This window comes from Dipodomys merriami, unplaced genomic scaffold, assembly GCF_024711535.1.
Source record: "Dipodomys merriami isolate MVZ:Mamm:240054 unplaced genomic scaffold, mDipMer1.0.p SCAF_39, whole genome shotgun sequence".
Lineage (NCBI taxonomy): Eukaryota > Metazoa > Chordata > Mammalia > Rodentia > Heteromyidae > Dipodomys > Dipodomys merriami.
This window is the reverse complement of record NW_027205492.1, coordinates 5,234,243-5,254,952: the sequence shown is the minus strand read 5'-3', so window position 1 is coordinate 5,254,952 and position 20,710 is coordinate 5,234,243. Positions and strand designations below refer to the sequence as shown.

At 59.0% G+C, this 20,710-nt stretch overlaps 1 protein-coding gene across 1 annotated transcript in view; it reads left to right on the top strand.

Moving 5' to 3' along the window:
• Cdh22 (cadherin 22) overlaps positions 1 to 20,710 on the top strand; it is a 66,464-nt gene that overhangs the window by 36,662 nt on the left and 9,092 nt on the right. The window contains exons 6-9 of the mRNA XM_069989890.1: positions 2,244 to 2,497; positions 8,408 to 8,544; positions 17,451 to 17,572; positions 18,086 to 18,203. Of these exons, the coding sequence (XP_069845991.1) occupies positions 2,244 to 2,497; positions 8,408 to 8,544; positions 17,451 to 17,572; positions 18,086 to 18,203 (631 nt within the window). The remainder of the gene's footprint in view (positions 1 to 2,243; positions 2,498 to 8,407; positions 8,545 to 17,450; positions 17,573 to 18,085; positions 18,204 to 20,710) is intronic.

Below are 20,710 nucleotides of genomic sequence, written 5' to 3'. Positions count from 1 at the left end.
TTACCCAAGGCCTGCCCCCCTGCCCCAGCCCACAAACCTGCCAGGGCTCTTCCTGCCATTCAGCAGAGTCTCCTCCTCAATCCTCCTGGATGGGCCTGTGCTCCGCCTCCAGGACCTGAGGCACCCCTTCCCCTCCCACCCCCCACCGGGCCCCTCCCCACTGTATGAAGAGTGATTGCTCCTGAGGTGAGAACCGTAGCTCCCAGTCCCCAGCTGCTTTAGCTGGGGTCACTTCTTCTCACAGAGCGCCAGCCCTGTGCCAGGCAGCCCCCGGGATGAACTCACTCAACCCTCACACCAGTCCCCGGGGCACTGCTATCACTGTCCATTTTAGTCATGAGAAACTGAGGCCTCCAGAAATCTAATCACTTGCTCTGGGCTGCACTCTAACTAAGCCTAGTCCAGGAGGGATGAAAGCAAGCCTGAGCAGGCTGGCTTCAGAATCCATCTTTGTGTGCATGTGTACCTGTCCATATTGGGACTTGAACTCAGGGCCTAGCAGCTGTCCTTGAACTTGTTTAGCTCAAGGCTGGCACTCTACCACTTGAGCCACGAGGCCACTTCTAGCTTTTTGGTGGTGTATTGGAAATAAGAGTCTCAAGAGATTTTCCTGCCCAGACTGGCTTCAAAGTGCAATCCTCAGATCTCAGCCTCCTGACTAGCTAGGATTAAATGCATGAACCACTGATGCCCAAACACCTTTTATATATTTATTTATTTATTTAGCCAGTCCTGGGGCTTGAACTCAGGGCCTGGATGCTGTCCCTGAGTTTCTTTTGCTCCAGGCTAGCACTCTACCACTTAAGCCACAGCACCACTTCTTCTGGCTTTTTCTGTGTATGTGGTACTGGGGAATTGAACCAGGGCTTCACGCAGGCTAGGCAAGCACTCTGCCACTGAGCCACCTTCCCAGCCCCCGGCCACCTTTTTTGGGAGGGGGTCTTTTTTGGGAGGGGGCATCCGTGTGTGTTTTACTGTAAGGCAAGCCCACTTCACAAACGGAGGGTGTGGATCCCAGCATCCCAGCACCGTGCGCAGAGCACGGCATGGGGCTTGCGGCATGGTTCTTATCCCCAGACTGCTCCTCCTCGCCTCTGCCAGCTTTGCTGTTCAAGCAGGCGCCTGGGGTGTCTGGAGTTGGCCGGCCCCGCCTGATTGATGAACTGCTCCAGGGGTCACCGCTCACTCCCAGGCCCGGCCAGCACCTGCCTCCCGATTTCCCAGGCAACTGGATGGGAGAAGAGGTGGCCTGTGAGAGAGGGAAAGCGGGAGGGAGACCCTGCTCACGGGGCTGGCACCTGCCCGGGGGCTCCAGGAAGGACTCCCTGACTGATCAAAGGCTACCCAGCACGGGGGGGGGGGGGCAGCCGCAGTGTGGGGCTGGAAGGAGGATGTTCAGAAGGCGGGAGCCAGCACCCAGCCAAACACTCATCCAGCCAGAGGGTCACCCATTAGCACAGCTCAGCATACACGCGGCGCCTCTCCAGGGACTCGCAGCACAGATGGCTCATCAGCCTCCCTCCTGGGCCCCAGAGAACGGCCAGTTTCAGCCAATCGGCTGCAGAGCTGGGATTGGAACCCAGGTGTGGGAAGCTGCAGAGCCCAGTGCGCTGGCATCTCCTGGGCTCGAGAGTCACCCTGTCCCGGTTCCATTCCTGGTTCTGCTAGTGACAGACTGCTCACCGGCTTTGTGTAACAGGTTTCTGAGTGTCCTTCCCTCCATAGTAATATTGTTGATGATGATGATGATGATAATAGCATGTAGTAATAGGATGGTATGGAGCTGAGTTTCTAGCACATACTAAGAAACAAAGGAAGCTGGGTGCTGGTGGCTCATGCCTATGGGGCAGGAAAGGCTCTGAGACTCTTATCTCCAATGAACCACCAAAAAATAAAAAATAAAAAAAACAGAAATGGCACTGTGGCTCCAAGTGGTAGTGTGGTAGCCTTGAGCAGAAGAGCTCAAGGACAGCGCCTGGGCCCTGAGTTCAGGCCCCATGACTGACCCCCCCCCCCAAAAATGAGTGAAATATTTCAGTGCTGGCCAGGAGACTAATGTCTGAGTGACGTGGCCCCTTGGAGCCTCAGTTTCTCCGCTGTAGCTAGATCTGGGAGATCCAGGCCCTTGGTGAATGTTCCCATTTAGCCTGTGAGCTGGGGCCAGCCCCACTGGGCCCGGTCCCCCTCCCCTGGAGGGGAGTGCGAGGGTGCCCCGAGCCAAGCCTGACGTCCTGTGCCCGCAGCGCCTGGACTTCGAGTCGCAGCCCGTGCACACAGTGGTGCTGGAGGCCCTCAACAAGTTCGTGGACCCACGCTTCGCGGACCTGGGCACCTTCCGCGACCAGGCGATCGTGCGTGTGGCCGTGACGGACGTGGATGAGCCCCCCGAGTTCCGGCCGCCCTCCCGCCTCCTGGAGGTGCAGGAGGACGCGCAGGTGGGCTCCCTGGTCGGCGTGGTGACGGCGCGGGACCCCGACGCCGCCAACCGGCCCGTCCGGTGAGACCCCCGCCCGGGCCCCACGCCTGCTGCTGCCCACCGCTGACAGACGGCGGGCAGAGGGGACCGGGCGGGGGGAGGAGGGGACGTGAAGGCCAGCCCTGGGCTGACCTTGGGGCCTTCTGTCTAGTCCACCCCCAGGCCAGTCCTTGGACCCCCAGGTCCCCCTCAGCCTCTCCCCACCGCCCCACAAACACTTAACAAGCTCTATGGCTTTGGCCTTAAGGTGGCTCACACCTGTCATCCTGGCTACCCAGGAGGCTGAGATCTGAGGATCAAATGTTGGAGCCAGCCTGGGCAGGAAGGTCCAGGAGATCTCTTATCACTAGTTAACCAGCAAAAAGCCAGAGGGGAAGCTGTGGCTCAAGTGGTAGAGCGCTAGCCTTGAGCAAAAATGCCAAGCGAGAGTGTAAGGCCCTGAGGTCAAGCCCCAGGACCAGCACATGCGTGCGCGCACACACACACACACACACACACACACACACACACACACGACACAGACCCTTCTCATCACACCCGATGCCAGGCTGCCCCAGGTCCCACGTTCTGCAACTCTTGTGACTCCTGGCTGGCCCCCTCTCCTCCTCCTCCCGCCCACCCCCTCCTCACCTTTCAGCCATGCAGGGGCAGCCTAGCCCTGCTCACCTGCAAGGTGGACTCTCTTGCTGTCCCCACCCACAGCCCTCCACCTCCAGGTCGCCCCTCCCACACATCCTCCTCTGCCCGGCCTCCGCTCCTGGCGGAGGCTGTGCTGTTGCTTTGTCCCTGAACCTAGAATGTTCCCCCGCTAGGGTCCATCCTCTCCTCCTTTCCTTTGCTCAGAAGTCTTGTTGCCGAGGCCTTCCCTGGCTGCTCTTCCTGACGTGTCAGCCCGCCTAGCCCTGGCCCTTGTTTCCCCCTGCCCCTCCTCACCATCCACCCACCACCTCCTTTCCTAAATGGCTGTACCACCCCATCCATCCACCCCAAAACAGCAGGGCCTACGGGGATTTGCTCCCCACCACATCCTCAGGGCCCCCACATCCCTGGCCTCCCTGAGTACCGGGCCAGTGTCAAAGTGGACAGTGGTGAGGAAGGAAGCAGAGGCCAGGGCGAGCAGAAACAGGCTAGGGGCCACGTGCCCCTGTGGGGGGGGGGACTGTGTGAAAAACAATCACACAAAAGAGGGGAGAAGAGCTGCAACAGGGACTGACTCACGAGCGCTCCAGGGGTGCGGGATTGGCTCGGGCTCCCTGCACCCCAAAACCCCTGTGGGCAGATCCCAATCACACACCCCCAGCTGATGCTGGAGCCAGGCCTGGCGGGGTGTGGGGGAGAGAGAGAGGAGAAGTTAACCCGAGGTCTCTACATTGGACGATGGCTGGACACAACACAGCACGGTCTCTGGGACGGTCCAGGCTGGGCAGCCTGGCAGGGCAGCCCCAGGGGGTGACACACGAAGATGAAGACCCACCCGTGGCCACCACAGACCAAGGGAACTCACACTCCAAGGAGAAGCCCGGATGCTGTATTCCTTCCTTCCATCTTCTGCACACCCCTCTGCCTCTGTTCCACCAAGAAACAAATGGGAGGACTCTGGCCTGACCCCTCCCCCCCCTCCCCCCCCCCCTCCCGCCTCCCTGGGCCTTCACCCTGAGGGAGAGAGGGCCTGGCTCAGGTCCCAAAGCTCAGCCTGCTGCTGCTCTACCCGCTGCCCCCTCGGCTCCTCCCCCCCTCGGCCCCTCCCCTCAGCTCCTCCCCTCCCCTAGGTCCCTCCCCTCCCCTCGGCCCCTCCCCTCCCCTCGGCTCCTCCCCTCCCCTCGGCCCCTCCCCTCAGCCCCTCCCCTCGGCTCCTCCCCTCCCCTCTGCTTTCATCCGTACTGAAGGGACCAACTCTGGAACCTGCTTTCATCTCTCTTCACCTGAGGCTCCTCAGATGTGGAGATGCCTGCTGCCAGGAGCTGAGACAGGTCCAGTTCAACAACACAAACACTTACCCAGCTTCCCCTTCTTGGCCTTCTCCTCCTTCCCCTGATCCAGGCCTGGGGAAGAGCTGGGGGGTTGGGGGGATGGAGCTCCCAGATTGTGGGGTGCAAGAGGCGAGCTGGAGGCCGGAGAAGAGCTGCACGTGATGGAGAAGGGCCCTCGGGTGCTGCCATCACTGCGTAGCCCAGCATGCGCCCCAGCTTCTCCTTCTAAGGTCATTGAGAGAAGAGAACAGATGGTAAGACTAGCATGTACCGCCAGCAAATGGTTAAATGCTGGTGAGGGACTGGGAAGAAAATAGAATAACAGGATATGGAGAGGTTAGGGCCACAGCAAAGACCACAGTGACAGAGCCAACCTTGCAGAACGTATGAAGAGAGCATTCCAGGCAGCAGGAATAGCAGGTGCAAAGGTCCTGAGGCAGGTGGCAGGGCGCTGATGTGTCCCTGAGACTGGGAAAGGCACCTACCTGGGGGGAGTGTGTTTTCCTCAGTTTCTACACTGGGGGAGTAGAAAACATCCTGCTGTTTCCCATACCCCTGCAAGGTATTACACTCATCTTTTAGAGGAAGAAACTGAGGGTCAGAGAAGGGAAGTAATTTTCCCAGTTGGTAAACTGAGGAGTGGAAAGGACTGGGGTTCAGCCCCGAAGCTCCAGACTCTTTGTGGTTCATGAAGTTCCCACATTTGTGCCGTGTCCTCCCCTGTGCACAGGCCATGGAGATGAGTCAGACATGGCTAGTGGCAGGCTGGGCCTCTGTGTGAACAACCAGGGGCCTGGAGCCAGCTTGGAACCAAGAGAGGGCACTCCAGGCTATAGAGATGGGAAGGGGGAGGATTCGAACTCAAAGCCAGGGACAGAGAGCTCTGCTGGGTGGCTCTTGTCAGACCTGGTAGTGATGAAGAACGAGGGATGTGTGGGCCAGGCTGTGCAGGACCTGGGACACCAGGCAAGGTCGACTCGATCCCAACTTGGGATCAAGAAGGCTAAGGGAGGACAGTGCTCCGGTCTCCACATCAGGCAACCCTGCAGACAGCCAGGCCGTCGGCCAGCTGCTGACCCCGGCTTTGTAATCCGAGATCCGGGTTCAAAACCCAGCCCAATTATAGAATTTTTCAACAAGTCACTGTGGCCCCTTGGAGCCTCAGTTTCCCTGTCCCTGTAATGGGCATCCCGGTAGTGCCAACCTCCTCATCGGCACCAAATGTCTCCGCATGACAAGTCTGTGCTTGGTGACCCCAGGGCTGGGGAGAGGATTGAGCCCCGGACGCACAGTAGGACCTCAAGAAAGGCACAGTAACATTTGTCTTGGGGATCAGTTACCCCTGGTTCTGGCCACATTCTAGGCATTGTGGGTGAGCTTTTACTTACTGTATTTTTATTTTATTTTTTGCCAATTGTGGGGCTTGAACTCAGGGTCTGAGTGCTGTCCCTGAGCTTTTCCGCTCAAGGCTAGTGCTCTACCACTTGGAGCCCCAGCGCCCCTTCCGTTTCTTTCTGGTGTTGAATTGGGGGTAAGAGTCTCACAGCCTTTTCCTATCTGGGTTGGCTTTGAACTGCAATCCTCAGATCTCAGCCTCCTGAGTAGCTAGGATCAAAGGCATGAGCCATCGGCTCCTCAAGCACCCAGCTCGTGGGCGAGCTTTTCGGTGTGCTCCTGGAGTGTGTTCAGGAAGAGGAAACTGAAGAACAGAAAGATTAGGTGACTTACCCAAGGCCACAGAGCCAGGTTCCCAACCCACACAGGTGGCTCTGTCCTTCCCATCCCCCACTCCACGCCCCGGGGGCACACGTGGGCACTTGCACACGCAGGAGCACACTGGCCCACGCGGACACACATTCTGTCACCGCACCCTCCACCCACACACCTCGTTTCCTTTGCTGACCTTTGAGCCCCAAGCAGAGCTTCAGCCCCGCAGCTGTCTCCCGGCCTGCTCGGTCCACGGGCATGTTCAGACACGCGCTCACGGCCCAGGAGCTCCTGTGTGCTCCACTTCCTTGTCACACACAGAACAATAGTTGACACCCCTGAAGTCATTTTTCTGGAAGTCAGCTAGCACCTTAGACACATTCACCCTCCCGGCGCTACGCGAGGAAAGCTAAAGGCTCAAGGGCTGGAAGCGAACGATTTGCAGAACGGCTGCCTCCTGAGCTTTTGCTGTCCGAACCACATGCCACTAGCACGCGTGCACACCTACACATGCATACACACGTGCCCCACAGTGCACCTCCCACCCACAATGTAGAACAGACACAGTTATGTGTGTACAGGCCCCAGTCCTTGCCCCATGCTGAGCCTCCCCCCTCTCCTCCCTCCCTTCCCCGCTCCCTCCCGCTCACTCACTGGCTCCCTGAACTGGAACAGAAACACCTGAATTCAGCCAGCAGCCCCAGTGACCCGCAGCTCAAGTCTTTAGCTGCTTAATAGCATCCCTGTGGGCCCTACCCGATGGCCTTGGGAACAGCTGCCTCCACTTAGGTTCCAGCCTCTGCCTTCTCTTCCAAGAGAGAATAAAAGAGGAAAGGCAGGGAAAGCAGCACAAGGCAGCAGTTTCTGTCTTCCCAGCCTGCCTTCCCGCCCTCCGCCAGGAGTATCGGAAGGGGCCTTCAAGATTCCTTTCAGCTCACCAGCACTCTCCTACCTTCTTTGGATCCCAACGTCTTCCGGGGCCAGAGCCGGGGAAGGGGCAAAGGGAACCCAAGGTTCTCTGCCTTGAGACTTGGCAGAGCGCAACAAGTTCAAACGCCAGATATATCCGCACCCGGATTTGGGTACAGATTCCAATTCTGGAGCAGTTGCTAAGCCACCCAGCGCCAAGGCCACCAGTAGCCCACATGGCACCTTTGTCCAGATATAAAGCCCCTCACCTCTCCCTTGAGAAGCTGCACCTGGGACGTGCATTTGTCAATCAGAGCCCTGGCCGGGACCCCTCGCCCTTCCCACTCCGGCCTGCTCCCTTGCGCATGACCGTGCCCAGTGTCGCCGGCGTGTGGCAAGTTTCCTCCGGGAGGCCCCCTGTCCACATCCGCCAAGGGCGTGGGCGTCACAGCTCCCGGGAGGCCACCCAGGGCTGCATCCACCAGGAGCGGATGAGCACAGGGACCTACATACGTCCAGTGGAGAGGGTAGAACTGGCATCTTGGGGTGAGAGCCCCAGGAATCAGGTCAGGAAGGACCTGTGCTTAGGGGTCCGAGGACACACCCTGCTGAAGAGATGGGGAAAATGAGGCCCAGAAAGGTTCTTGGCCATGCAGCCAAGGCCCCACTGGATGGGCAGTGTTTCTGGTGGCCTCAGTTTCCCCTCTGTGGTTCTGGGGAGAAGGGCCTCCCCTTCAGCCTAGGGAGGGACTGGTTCCAGCCTGACCCCTGCCTCCCCCTCCTCCCCGACTTTGTCCGGGATGCACAATGCATCTTTGCCTCCCGGGGCCTTTGTACTACTGCCAGGCTGCACCCCCGCCCGTGTTATCTGCTGGGGAAGCGGCGGCCGGCGCTGGCAGGGCCTCTCCGGGCCTCTGCCGCCCGAGACATGTGTTGGACAAGGGCCTTTCAGGCCTGGAGCTTCTGCACAAAGGCCCGGGAAGAAGGCAGAACAAAGAGCTTTTTCACTCCACAACTGAAAAGCCACAGATTAGTCTGCGTGTGCTGGCCAGGCGGGAGAAGCAGCAGGCCCCAGACCTGCTCTGCCTGTGACCCTGGTCTGGGGGTCTCCACCCGACCTCCAAGAAACCTCCCACCCCCACCTCTGTCCCTTCTTCCCCCCCCCCTACTGCTCACACACACACACACACACACACACACACACACACACACACACACCGGACCTGTCCAACTCCTGAATCCTGGGCCTGTGTGCCCTGGTGCCCCTGCTTTTCCTGAGTGGAGTGGGGGACACAGGCTCAGCTCTGTCTGGCACCAATCAATCAGTGCCCCCTGTCCCCTGCAGGTATGCCATTGACCGAGACTCGGATTTGGACCAGATCTTCGACATCGATGAGGACACGGGAGCCATCGTGACCGGCAAGGGGCTGGACCGGGAGACGGCCGGCTGGCACAACATCACAGTGCTGGCCATGGAGGCAGGTGAGTGGAGCGAGGGGTGTGGCCACCACGGAGTGGGGCGGGGCAATGGCCCAGGGGTGGGGCAATGGCTGGGGCGGGGCAAAGGCTGAGCTGTCCGTCAAGGCCCATAGGGGAGGGAGCAGTGGCTGGGGCGGGGCAAAGGTCCCACCTGGGTGGAAGTAGGGGCAAAAGCTGTTCTGTGGGAACCAAGATCCCAAGCCAGTGGGATTGGAAGGCTTTTGGACCTGTCTCTTTCATATACTGAGTGGTGACTCTATGCCAAGCTCTGTTGTGAGCTTGGAAATACATCCTCGCCCCACAGCAAAGAGCCTGTCAGCAGAGGGGAAAGCTAGGCAGTCAAATATAGCTGATGATGTGAGGCGCTGGGGAGCAGGGGGCGAAGAAATCCAGGCAGAGGAGTGGAAGGAAGGGGGACATGGTTCTCAGAGGAGAGGGCAGCTCTGGAGAGACATCAACAGAGGCCTCAGGAAAAGTGAGAGCATCATGCACCATCTGGGGGAAAAGCAGGCCAGGCAAGGGAGGAAGCAGCTCATGCAAAGGCCCTGGGGTGGTAGCTGCCCCGCATGTTAGAGGAACCACACAAAGAGACCAGCATGGTGCTGTGGGGAGGTAGAATGGCCAGCCACTGGGGGAGGGGTGTCTGATCTCCATGGTCAAGGTCTCCAGGAGGGGTCTGAAACCCAGGAAGGTTGTTGTCTGACAGGTGCTTCTCAGGCTGCATTGATGGTAGACAGGAGGCCGAGGGGAACTCGGCGGGGGGCGGGGGCAGGGGTGATGGCCCGGCCTGGGACAGCCACACTGGGTGTGAAAAGCAAATAGCTGGGGATACTTGCTGGTCACAGGCCTGTTGGAGATGGCAAGACGCTGGACTGTAAGACAGTAAAACGTCATAGTACAGAAGCAGAGAGGCTGGGCCAGGAGGCGGGCAGTGCAGAGGCTGAGGCTCGGGCCGAGGGCGGATGGCTGGGGCATTGCAGACTGAGCCGTCAATCAAGGCCCCAGAGGGCAGGTCCCCGGGGACGGGCTGAGTCACCTTGTGAAAGTGAGGCTGGGAAGAGCTCCTGGGTGACTCTGGGGAGCTTGCGCTGAGTTTCACACAAGACCGCAGGCAGCGTGGCACCGTCGAGCAGTGTGTAAGGCAGGCAGCTGCTAGGGGCGAGGAGAGGGAAGTGTACAAGGTGGGAGTATAAGAGGGTGTCATGAGACAGAGGGCTTTAGGTTAGCAAGACCACGGAGGGGAGGAGCAGAGGGCACGGGGGCTTGCGGGGCGCCAGGAACGGGCAGAGAGGGCAGCCTCCTGTGCCACGCATGCGCCCGCGCGCACGGGCGCGCACACACACACACACACACACACACACACCTGTCACCACGGTGCCACCCATGGCACTGGTGCTCTCTGAGCTGCAGACTGCATGGCCCACACTTACACTGACCCTGGCATGGCCCGCCCAGGCCCCTCTGGCCCAAGAACCCTACGGCCCTGCCCTTCTCCTCCACCCGCTGCTGCTGCTGCTAGCATCCTCCTACTTCCCTGGCCTCCCTGGCCCCTCCCAGGGCCGAGGAAGTCCCTAGGCTGAAGTTCCTTTCCTCTCTTTCAACTGTGGCTTAAAGGCAAACACAAAGCTGGCTCGGCCCGGCCGCTGCTGCCGGAGCCTTTGAATCCACTCCTTCTCCGCTTGAAGGAGAGAACAAAGGTGCTGCAGAGGAAGAGGCGCTGGACGGGGGAAGCGGGAAGCGTGCACTGCCTGCCCCTGAACTGCTCCAGCGGCCCGCCGCCCAGGCTCCGCTTCCACAGCTGACCCAGGAAAGGCAGTGGGCCTCTGAAGGGAGGAGACCCCTGCCCCTGCCCGCCTCCATGCCCGGGCTACTAACCGCCGGGAAAGTAACTGACCCTGCCCCACTGTGCAGGGGAGTGTTCGGGGAAAGAACTTGACCAAGTAGTAGGGCCTTCATCATCGCTCAATGAATGCCTGGTACCTGATGGCTTTGATTGTAGACTTGGCCTAAGCAGCATTTCTGGACCAGGCCCTTGAGTAGTGGTAAACTGGTTGGGTTCTTTACACCCAAGAGGGCATTTCTACCACTGTTCTCCATGTGCGGAGGAGGGGCGTGACCTGGACCTCGCTGGTTCAAATCCCCAGCCCCCGCCTGACAACGAAGCCGCCTCTGCCCACTGTCCCGCCGGTCACAGCCCTTGGCTGTGGCAAATCATCACCACCCCCTCCCCTTTGCCATCTCTGGGAGACAGGTCCCGATGACCCTCCCATTTTACAGATGGGGAAACTGAGGCTCAGGGTGGACCACAAAGCAAGTCCATGCAGGTCTAGGAATCTCCTCCCCTCCCCCCCTCTCCTCTCCCCACCCCTGCCCCACACCTCCCATTCCAGGAGCCAGCCCAAGTCCGAAGGGCACTGCCATCAGACCTGCCCACCTGGCCCTGGGTCCTCCTGCGGAAGCTTCCAGCAACAGAGTGGGGTCTGCGCAGGTGGTCAGGCAGCCCCACCGACCCCCAGGCAGAGCAAAGGTGAGGTGGCAAGAATCGGAGGGAAATAGTTATACCTCAGCCACAGAGAGCTCCTAGAGCCTGGGAGGGTGGCAGCCTGGCTCGATCAGAGCGGCCGCCTGTCAGCCTCCATCGCCCCCTCCGAGCCTCCATCGCCCCCCTCCGAGCCTCCACTTAGTATGCCGCCCCTCCCCCACTTCCCAGGCCTCTGAGTCATCACTGCGGCCCATGCAGACGCGCCTTCCACCGACATTATCTTTAACGTTTTGTAATCATGAAATATTAATGACCGATATTGAATTTAAAGTACAATTTGTGTCTGAGACCTTCGGTGGACGGGTGGCTGTGAAGGGACAGTCTTCCCTGGGGAGGGAGGGACTTGGAAGTCGGTGCCGGTGGGGGTGCTGGGCCCGCTGTCTCCTCCAGGGCTGGCAGCCGGCAGCTAGCTGCCTAGGACAGCAGAGGACATGGGAATAGTTAGCAGCCCCCCCCAGCCGCCCCCCCCCCGCTAAGTCTCACAGGGCCTCCATTTTCCTTCAGTTACCCAGCACACTCCCCATCCCTCCTGCCACGCCCCCAGCCTGTACCCGCCATGCTGTCACGCAGGCCAGGTGCGCCATGACCATGCAGTGCTTCCTGCGTGGGAAGGAGCCTTCTGCCTGGCACTGCTGCTCACGCCTGGAATCCTAGCTATTCAGGAAGCTGAGATCTGAGGATGGTGGCTCAAAGCCAGCTGGGGCGGAAAAGACTCTGAGATTCTTATTTTCAATTTGCCAGCAAAAAGCAGGAAATGGAGGCATGGCTCCAGTGGTAGAGTGCCAGCCTTGAGCAAAAGAGCCATGGTAGGGCTAAAAGCCCTGAGTTCAAGCCCCAGTACCAACGCCTCTCTCTCTCACACACACACACACACATGCATGCATGCATGTACTCATGCATGCACGCATGCACACACAGAGTGATAATACCTACCTTTTTGAATGACTCATAACTTGCAATAATAGCAGCTGCTATTTATGGAAAGTTTACAGTGGGCCAGATATTGTGCTGAGTGTACAATGGACAACGGATCCTCAGAGAGTGGAAACCACACATAGTAGGTGCCCAGCACCATGCCTGACACACACAGGTGCGCAGAAGGACTCTGAGAGGGAACAGCAGCAGATCTTCCCAGTTTCATGGCTGGGGAGGCTGAGGACCAGGTGGGGAGCAATTTACCCATGTGTCAATCAGGCTTTGCCCTTCTGGCACTAGGGAGGGGGGGCTCAGAGGCTGGTGAACAAGCAGAGCGGAGAGAGGGGTGTCATCAAAGTCACATGACCGAGGGCTCAAGGACTCTGCCCACATGTCCCCCCTTAGTCCGTGGCTTTGCCTTTCTACCCCAGGCAGCCTGGGCTGGGCACTGGGATCTGGTGTTACCAGGCTTAACCAATGAGCAGGCTCCTGTGGTAGCCAGGGAGAGGCAGGTCAGCCACCAGCCTTGGGGTGAAGTGCCAGAGGAGGGGGCTGTGGGGACATCAAGAGCAGGAGGAGACCGTCCGGGGCACTGGTCTAGCTTGGCACTCAGCAGATGAGTTGGCCCCAGGGACAAAGCAGCCCAACATCAGGAACCCTAGGGACCCATCAGGACCCCCCCACCCCCACCCCCAATTCCATCCTCCCATCACCATCCAGGGAGGAGTAACCCCCCCCCCCACCAGGCCAAGGGAGCCAAACAGATCTGAGGAGTCCCTGAGCGAGACAGTGGGCACCGAGCTCCCCGGAGCGGTGCAGGGAGCTGTCCCCACGTCCCCGTGCTGGAGCCCCGCCCGTCTGCTCCCCCAGCCAGCCCCCTCCTGTCTTAGATGCTGGTAGTTGGGATGCTCAGTCTTCCTGCCCAGCTGGCCGCTCTCATCAGAGCCTGGGTTTGCATGCTATTTAATTCCCTCCCTCTCTCCAGTAGAGGGAGGGGCTGGAGAGGGGTTGTCTCCCCTCCCCTGCCCACACTGCAAAGGGAGGGAACCTCCCAGCTGCTCCCCCTCCCCCTTCTTTCCTCACCTCTCTCCTCCCTGCACTTCTCTTTCTCTATAGCATCCCCCTCCGCTGCTCCCCCCAAATCAGGAAGGCTTCACCATCCCTTCCCTACTAGCCACGCTTGGACGGTGAAATCTACTCATGAAGCACCTACTGTGTGCCGTGCACAGCGGGTTCTCAGGGAGGAGAGAGAAGCTGGGACGCAGAGCATGCTGGGTGAAGGTCACCGCCAGGAGGGCAGAGCATGCTGGGTGAAGGTCACCGCCAGGAGGGGCCGGCCTCCTCTGTGGCAAGGGGCAGATTCAGGCAGAAACGAAAGGGGAAGAGGGCAGACCCTAGCTGGGCCCCCGTGCCTCACGCCTGTAATCCTAGCTACTCAGAAGGCTGAGATCTGGGGATCCTGGTTCAAAGCCAGCCTAGGCAGGAAAGTCTGTGAGACTCTTATCTCCAATAAACCACTAGAAAACCAGAAGTGGCGCTGTGGCTCAAGCGGTAGAGTGCTCGCCTTGAGCTGAGGAGTGCAGGAACAGCGCCCAGGCCCAGAGTTCAAGCCCCACAACCACCACCACCACCAACAAAAAAGTCAGACCCTCCCACAGGAAGGGAGGGGAGGAGGGAGGGAGGAAGTGGGGAGGCTCTGCAGGAGCATCCATGGGGCCTGGTAGGCAGTATGACTTGACCTTTCCTCCCAGTACCCCGGGTTCAGGCTAGTCAAGGAAGGCCTCCTCGAGGAGGCAGGACGTGTGTTCGGGGCCTCAAAAGCAAGGATTCTGGCAGGTAGATAAAGGCAAGATGCTGTTGGTCAAAGGCCCTCTCTTTGGAACTGTGTTCGAGTCCTGGCCCTGGCCCCTGTTCCATAGGTGATTTGCTCCCATCTCTGAGCTGGATTCCGCATCCATAGCCCAGGGGTGATCGTGTCCCAGCCTCCAATGATGGGCAATAGGCCGAAATGGGGCAGCACAGACCCTGGCCATGCCAGGTGACCCATAGGTGTCTGCTGCAGCCTTTCTGGCCACCAGGCTCAGGCCCTTTGTCTTCTTCTCTTCCCACTGGCCCCCAGCGATCCCTCCTCCCTGTTTCAGTTCCAAATGCCAGGTGAGTTACACTGCCTGGGACTGGGCTCTTCCTCAAAAAAGATCTACAGCCTTCCCTCCCACCCCAGGGCCTTTGCACATGCTGATCCGGCTCCTTAGTCCAATCTTTCCCTCCCCACCCCCTTCACCTGGTTACTTCCTAGTCAAATCTCAGCAGAAGTGCCACCCACTCTGGGGAAAACATCCCTGAACCCCCAGCAGGGTGGACTCCCTGCTCCAGACCTGCTCCCAAACTTCTGTCCTCGCCACTCTTGTCTCTGTCTGAAGACAGTGCCTGTCTATCTCTCAAAGGGTCCTGTTGTTCTTTGCTACTGTGTCCTTCCTACAAAGGAGCCACTCACTGAACAGCATCAGCAAAGCCCGAGTCCCATTTCCACCTTACGCAGTGCAGTCCCCCTTCTTATCCTCTCTACTTAAGGCCCAAAGAAGGCAAGAGTCCTGCCCCACTGCCCTAACTTTGGCCCCTTTCTGACGTACACGCGGAGCTGTCCAGCCTCCTCCGACCCTTGGAGCCCTGGGGGAGGAGGCAGGGCGGGGGGATCCCACCTGCCACTCCCCGGGTGAATGGTGGGGCTGGCCAGCCCAGGAAGCACTGGGCCAAAGCACGTCTCATTTTAATTTCGGATTCACTTAAGGCTACAGGCCTGCTCAGCTCTGGGCTGTCAGTCAGCCTTCCTCAAGGCTGCATCAATTAGTTTAAAAATATTGAATGTAATTTTGCCTGACACAACATATTGCAGCTACTGCAAAATATAATTTATTTTAGAAGAAGAAATAATTAAACTAATTTGCATGTCAGTCAGCTGAACTGAGATGCCAGGGGAGGAAGGCAGGCCAGAGGGGGCGGTGGGGGCGGGACCCAGCCTCAGAAACGGGCACCTGGCACCGGACACTGGCGAGGTCAGGCTGCGCGGGACTCTGAGAGGCGGAGGCCAAGGGACAGCTAAAGAGAAGGCTGGTGACCTTGTGTCTGGATGTTGGGCCCCAGCTCTGCCTTGGGGGGATCCCCTGCCACTTGTGAGGCCTCGGTTTCTTTATCTGTAAGATGGGGTTGAGCAGGCCTCCTCCCCCGGTTATTTCCAGGCTCCTGTGGGATCCTAGGGCATTATAAAGTTGGAAAATCCTGCTTGGAGGTCAAGGTGATGGACCGATGGGTTTATTTTACATCAGAAACACAGAAGGCAAGGGCTGTGGAATTTGTGGTTGGCAGTTATTTTATTGTGCCCAGAAGGGACCTCACCAGAGGCCAAGCATTGGGCCAAACCCCTCCCCTCCCACCCCCCACCTCCACTTGCTGGTTACCCCAAGACACAGCTCACCATATTCGGTTCCTGGGAAATGTTTTAAAAACAACAATGGCCACGCCTTGGACATTGAGACGTTTTTTGTTTTGTTTTGTTTTGTTTTTTTTCCCAGTCATAGGGCTTAAACTCAGGGCCTGGGTGCTGTCCCTGAGCTCTTTCGCTCAAATCTAGTGTTCTACCACTTGAGCCACAGCACCACTTCTGGTTTTCTGATGGTTAATTAGGGATAAGAGTCTCACGGACTTTCCTGCCCAGGATGGCTTTGAACCAAGATCCTCAGATCTCAGCCTCCTGAGTAGCTAGGATGACAGGTGTGAGCCACTAGCACCTGGCACCTTGGGACTTTTGAATGGCTTTCCCAGGAGATCTTGGTTAAACCCAGGCCAGAGAACCATGGCGCCAAGGTCAAGGGCTCTGTTTCTTAGAATGGAGGATCCCAGGCCAGAAGGACCAGGTGCGCCCAGGAGGTGACCCTAGGACGTGCCAGGCGAGGTCTTCGGGCAGGTGGCTCGTGCTCCAGGAGCCCCTTCTGCATAGACTAGGACCCGTCTCTCCCTCCAGGCCCCACCCCACCCCCTCCTGCCTGGGCCTGGAGACAGGCACCAGATTGTGACTGTGGGCCCCCCCTCTGGCCTCCTGAAAGCACCCCATCTGTCTGTTTAGGTTCCTTGGCAGCGTGCTCTTAAAAATAACAGCTCACCGGGCATTCCCAGTCACGACTCGCATCCCTCAGCCCCCGCCCCCGGGAGAGCCCTCTAATCGCTGAGGCTGCAGATCTGCGTGAGCTGCGAAGATAAGGGGGTCCCTGGTGGAGGGGAGACCTGGAGGGGGTCCAGCCTGAGCTGATGAAGGCCCCCCCACCCTGCCTTCCCACCTCCTGCCTCCCCTTATCAGCCCACTCCCCTCCCCGACCCTTCGAGTGCCTGGCTGCCCAGCAGCTCCCTGCCAGCCCGGCGTGGGACCCCAGGTACACGCCACTGTTTGCAACGCGGTTCTTCCCTCCTCCTCGGGGGTGCAACTGAAGTCAGTAGTGGGTATGGGGCTGGGGTAGCTAAGGGCTGGTGGGCAGAAAACACCAGGATGGGGGTGGGGGCAGGGCTAGGAAGGCCCACCATGCAGATAGGCCAGGCTGCACAGCAAGGAAGTCTGCTAACTTAACAAATACTCACCTAGCACTTGTGGCTTACATACGCCCAGTTGGAGCCTCACAAGCAAAAGTATGACCTGTCTCTTGCCAAACCTACATGCTCGGACCCATTTGGCAGATGGGAAAACTGAGGCACGGAGAAGGCAAGGGGGCTAGTGCAGATCAAACAGCCTCCGAGCGGCAGGCCCCGATCAGAGCTCTGCCACAGCCCCAGTGCCTGGCATCGGAGGGGGCAGGGCCTTTCCCAAGACCCAGCCACTGCCCAAGCCTCCTCCAGTCTCAGTCCTGCTGGGCTTCGTTCATTTGTCCAGCGTGTGTGAGAACTGCAGATGTAGAGCCCATGGCTTCCTCTTCACGTCCCAGCTGACGGTGGCAAAGGGGGTCAGCGTGGCCTCTGCACCCGCGGGGAGGCACGGCCAGGGCAGCGGCGGGGGTGACGGTGACGTTCCTGTGGTGACGGTGGAGAGGAGGGTGTGGGTGGCTCTGACAGTTCCCTGGGGTGCTGGCGACGGTGGTGACGCCAATGGTAGTCATGGGGATGGCTGATTGGCAGAGGCGGTGTAGTAACGGGGGTGGGACTGCAGGTGGCGTTGGTGGGTGGTGAGGTGTGTGAAGGGGTGGGCTGGGGTGTGGGGAGATGCCCTCAGTGGCACTGACACCGAGGGCCGTGGGGATGACGCTGAGGAAGATGGTGACGGCTCGCTCACCGAAGCCGGTACCCCCGTCCTGGACCTTATACCGATTCAGGCACCTCCCAAACCCTCAGTGCCACCCAGCCCAGTCCTGGGAGCGAGGGGTTCCAGGGTCCCTCAGCTTCCGCCCCAGCCCCTCCTGTGCTGTCACGGCAGACAACCACGCTCAGCTGTCCCGAGCGTCCCTGCGGATCCGGATCCTGGACGTGAACGACAACCCCCCCGAGCTGGCCACGCCCTATGAGGCCGCAGTGTGCGAGGATGCCAAGCCAGGCCAGGTACCACTGCGGGGTGCTGGGGCAGTACCACTGCATGTGTGAGGGTGCTGGGATCCAGGTACCACTGGGGGGTGCTGGGGGCTAGGTACCACTGCATGTATGTGTGTGTGTGTGTGTGTATGCTGGGATCCAGGTACCACTGCATGTGTGAGGGTGCTGGGATCCAGGTACCACTGAGGGGGGTGCTGGGGGCTAGGTACGACTGCATGTGTGTGTGTGCTGGGATCCAGGTACCACTGCATGTGTGAGGGTGCTGGGATCCAGGTACCACTGGGGGGGGGGTGCTGGGGGCTAGGTACCGTGTGTGTGTATGTGTGTGTGTGTGTGTGTGCGTGTGTGTGTGTGCTGGGATCCAGGTACCACTGCGTGTGTGTGTGTGTGTGTGTGTGTGTGTGTGTGTGCTGGGATCCAGGTACCACTGGGGGGGTGGGGGCTGAGGGCTGGCAGGGCCCCTGGAAGCCCAGGCCAGGGTGGCGGTAGCCTCCCCACCAGCCCCACCCCTCCTCCCCTCAGCTCATCCAGACCATCAGCGTGGTGGACAGAGACGAGCCGCAGGGTGGACACCGCTTCTATTTCCGCCTGGTGCCCGAGGCACCCAGCAACCCTCATTTCTCTCTGCTGGACATCCAGGGTGAGTCAGCTGTGAGCCAGCAAGGGGCCGGCCTGGAGAGGGCGGAGCCGGCCTTCCCTGCTCCCCACTGGCGCCCCGAGGGCCAGTGCTGGGTCCAGGGTCAGAGCCCGGGTCCACCCGGGGCTGAGCCAGGCCAGGCAGGGCGAGCAGAGAGTGGGTTTGCTGAGAAGGGGGAATCCCACGGGTGAGCTCTGGGGGGCACAGGGATCCAGAGAGGGCGGCCAGAGGACCTGCAGGCCAGTGCCCGGGAGCACCTCTCCTTGAGGAAGCTGCACATGCTCCCGGGGTCTCTGGCTCGGTGCCTTGGGATGCCCGTCACCCTGAGGAGTTCACACCTGCCCTGTGCCCGTGCTTCTGGCTTCAGCTCCGCACTGGGGAAGCAAGCTCCTGTCCAGCTGAGTGTGTTGGCAGAGACAAGGCGTTGGTAGAGGGAGGAATAATGTGAGCTCAGGAGCCTGGGCTCTGGGCTGGGGCATGGCTCAAGCTGGAGAGCACCTGCCTAGGATGTGAATGGTGGCTCTCCGTGCAATCCTCAGTAGGGGAAACAAACAAGCAAACGAGAGCCTAGATTTGGCTCTGTTCACTGCCAGAGCCTGCATTCCTAGAGCCATGCCTGGCACATCACAGGGGTCTGAGAAGATGTGTTGCATGAAACTGAAAAATAAGGCCAGGTAAGATTGGACGCTCCAATCGTAGGGTGGTCTGGGAAGGTCTCTCTGAGGGGTCCATGGTGAGTTGAGATCTAAAGGAAATGAAAAGGGTAAGCCTCACTCATAACTGGTCTAGAAACAGCAAGCACAAAGGCCCTGAGGTAGAAGCTGAGGTGAGAAAACAGAAGACGTGTGTGGTTGGAACAGTGAGAGACAGGGTAAGGAGGAGATGTGTTCAGAGACCTTGGGGGTCCAGCTGCACCATTCCTTCTGGCGCTGGAATAGATCTGAGCTCACCCCAGGACCCTCACACCCGCCCTCCAGAGCGCATCTGCAGTGACCTCTGAAGCCAGACCCATCTGTATTCCCTGAAGCCATGTTAACAAGATTTAACAGCCGGTGCAGCAGCAAAGACACCGGAAAATGCTATTTACCCTAACCTGGACGGGCCCTGGTGGCCCTGCTGTGCCCAGCATTAACCCCTTAGTGGCGTGATTGTGTCAGAGTGTTGGTGCCTAGGCGAAGAGCTGAGGCTGCAGGAAGGATCTGGGGCTGGGCCATGGCTATGTAAACCTCTCTAGAATATTCCAATAGCTTACCAACCAGCACATCCCAGCCCAGGCTTCACTCAGTGGCATCCTAAGCTAGGCCCCAGAGGCTCCAATAACTCAGATCAGCCTCTCCACAGTCACGAGCCTTGCCAGCCAGGGGCTTGAGATTCTGCCCTCTTCCCCCCAACCCTGCCTGCTTCTCTTTGATGAGCCCTCCCCCCTCCCCCCTTTCCCCCCTCCCCCTGCCAGAGCTCCCCTCCGAGGTGACCATAGCCCCTGGGATGGGTGCAGCAGCCTGCCCAGCTCAGGCATCTCAGCAGGCCTGGCTCCTCTTCCGGTCGCTCAGCCCCTTCCTGTATCATGCAGGCCCCCCCTCCTCCCGATATAAATATCTTACATGACAACAGGCTACCCCACCCCATCTGTTTCTTTGTGCAAATTTGTAGCCAGTTTGGAAACGTGATTTATAAATATTGCTCTTGCAGCCAGCAATTGACACTGATGTATGTCAGGCCAGATGGATGGGTGCAGCGCTGGGCACGCGGCCCACCTAGATGGGTGGGCGTGGCCCGGTGTGGCCAGGGGCTTCCCCCGCAGATGCCAGCTGCTGTCTGCTGGGGGCGGGGAGGAGGGGCGAGCTGGAAAGGTTCAAGAATGAGGCCCAGGGAATTTCTTTCCTGCGGCCAAGGAGTGGCAGAGGCTGGAGCTCTCAGAACATATGGCTGCCTGGCCAAAGACAGGAACCCTGAGAGACACACATCGCTGTCTTGCTTGGCAATTTGAGGCTGGGCCCTGGCCAGCCGCTCATTTCTCAGATCTGTCTGCTCCTCTGTGTTGTCACTACTGCTATTGTTTCCCACATAGCACACCGAAGCCTCCGTCTCCCAAGCCCACTCTTGTATTTTCGGTTTTCCTGACTAGACAGCAGGCTCAGTCAGGAACAGGAACTGCTGTCCACTTTCGTGCCTGCCGGGTCCCCAGGGGCTGCGATCGTTGTGACATGTAGAGGATGCTTTGTTCGGATCTGCTGTGAAATGCATCGATTATCTATCACTAGGCCACTTCTTGGCTTCAAACCCGACAATTAGTGGTCTCTCATTGCTTTTAAGAAAATAATCCTAGGGCCCAGCATGGTGGCATATGGCTATAATCTCAAGTACAAGAGAACTGGAAGATTATGGTTGAGGCTAACCCGGGAAAAAGTATGAGGCTCTCTCTAAAAACAAGGTGAAGCAAAACCAAACCTACAGCAAAACCACAATGGGCCACTGGCCTGGCTCAAGTGATAGAGAAGTTGCTTAGCAAG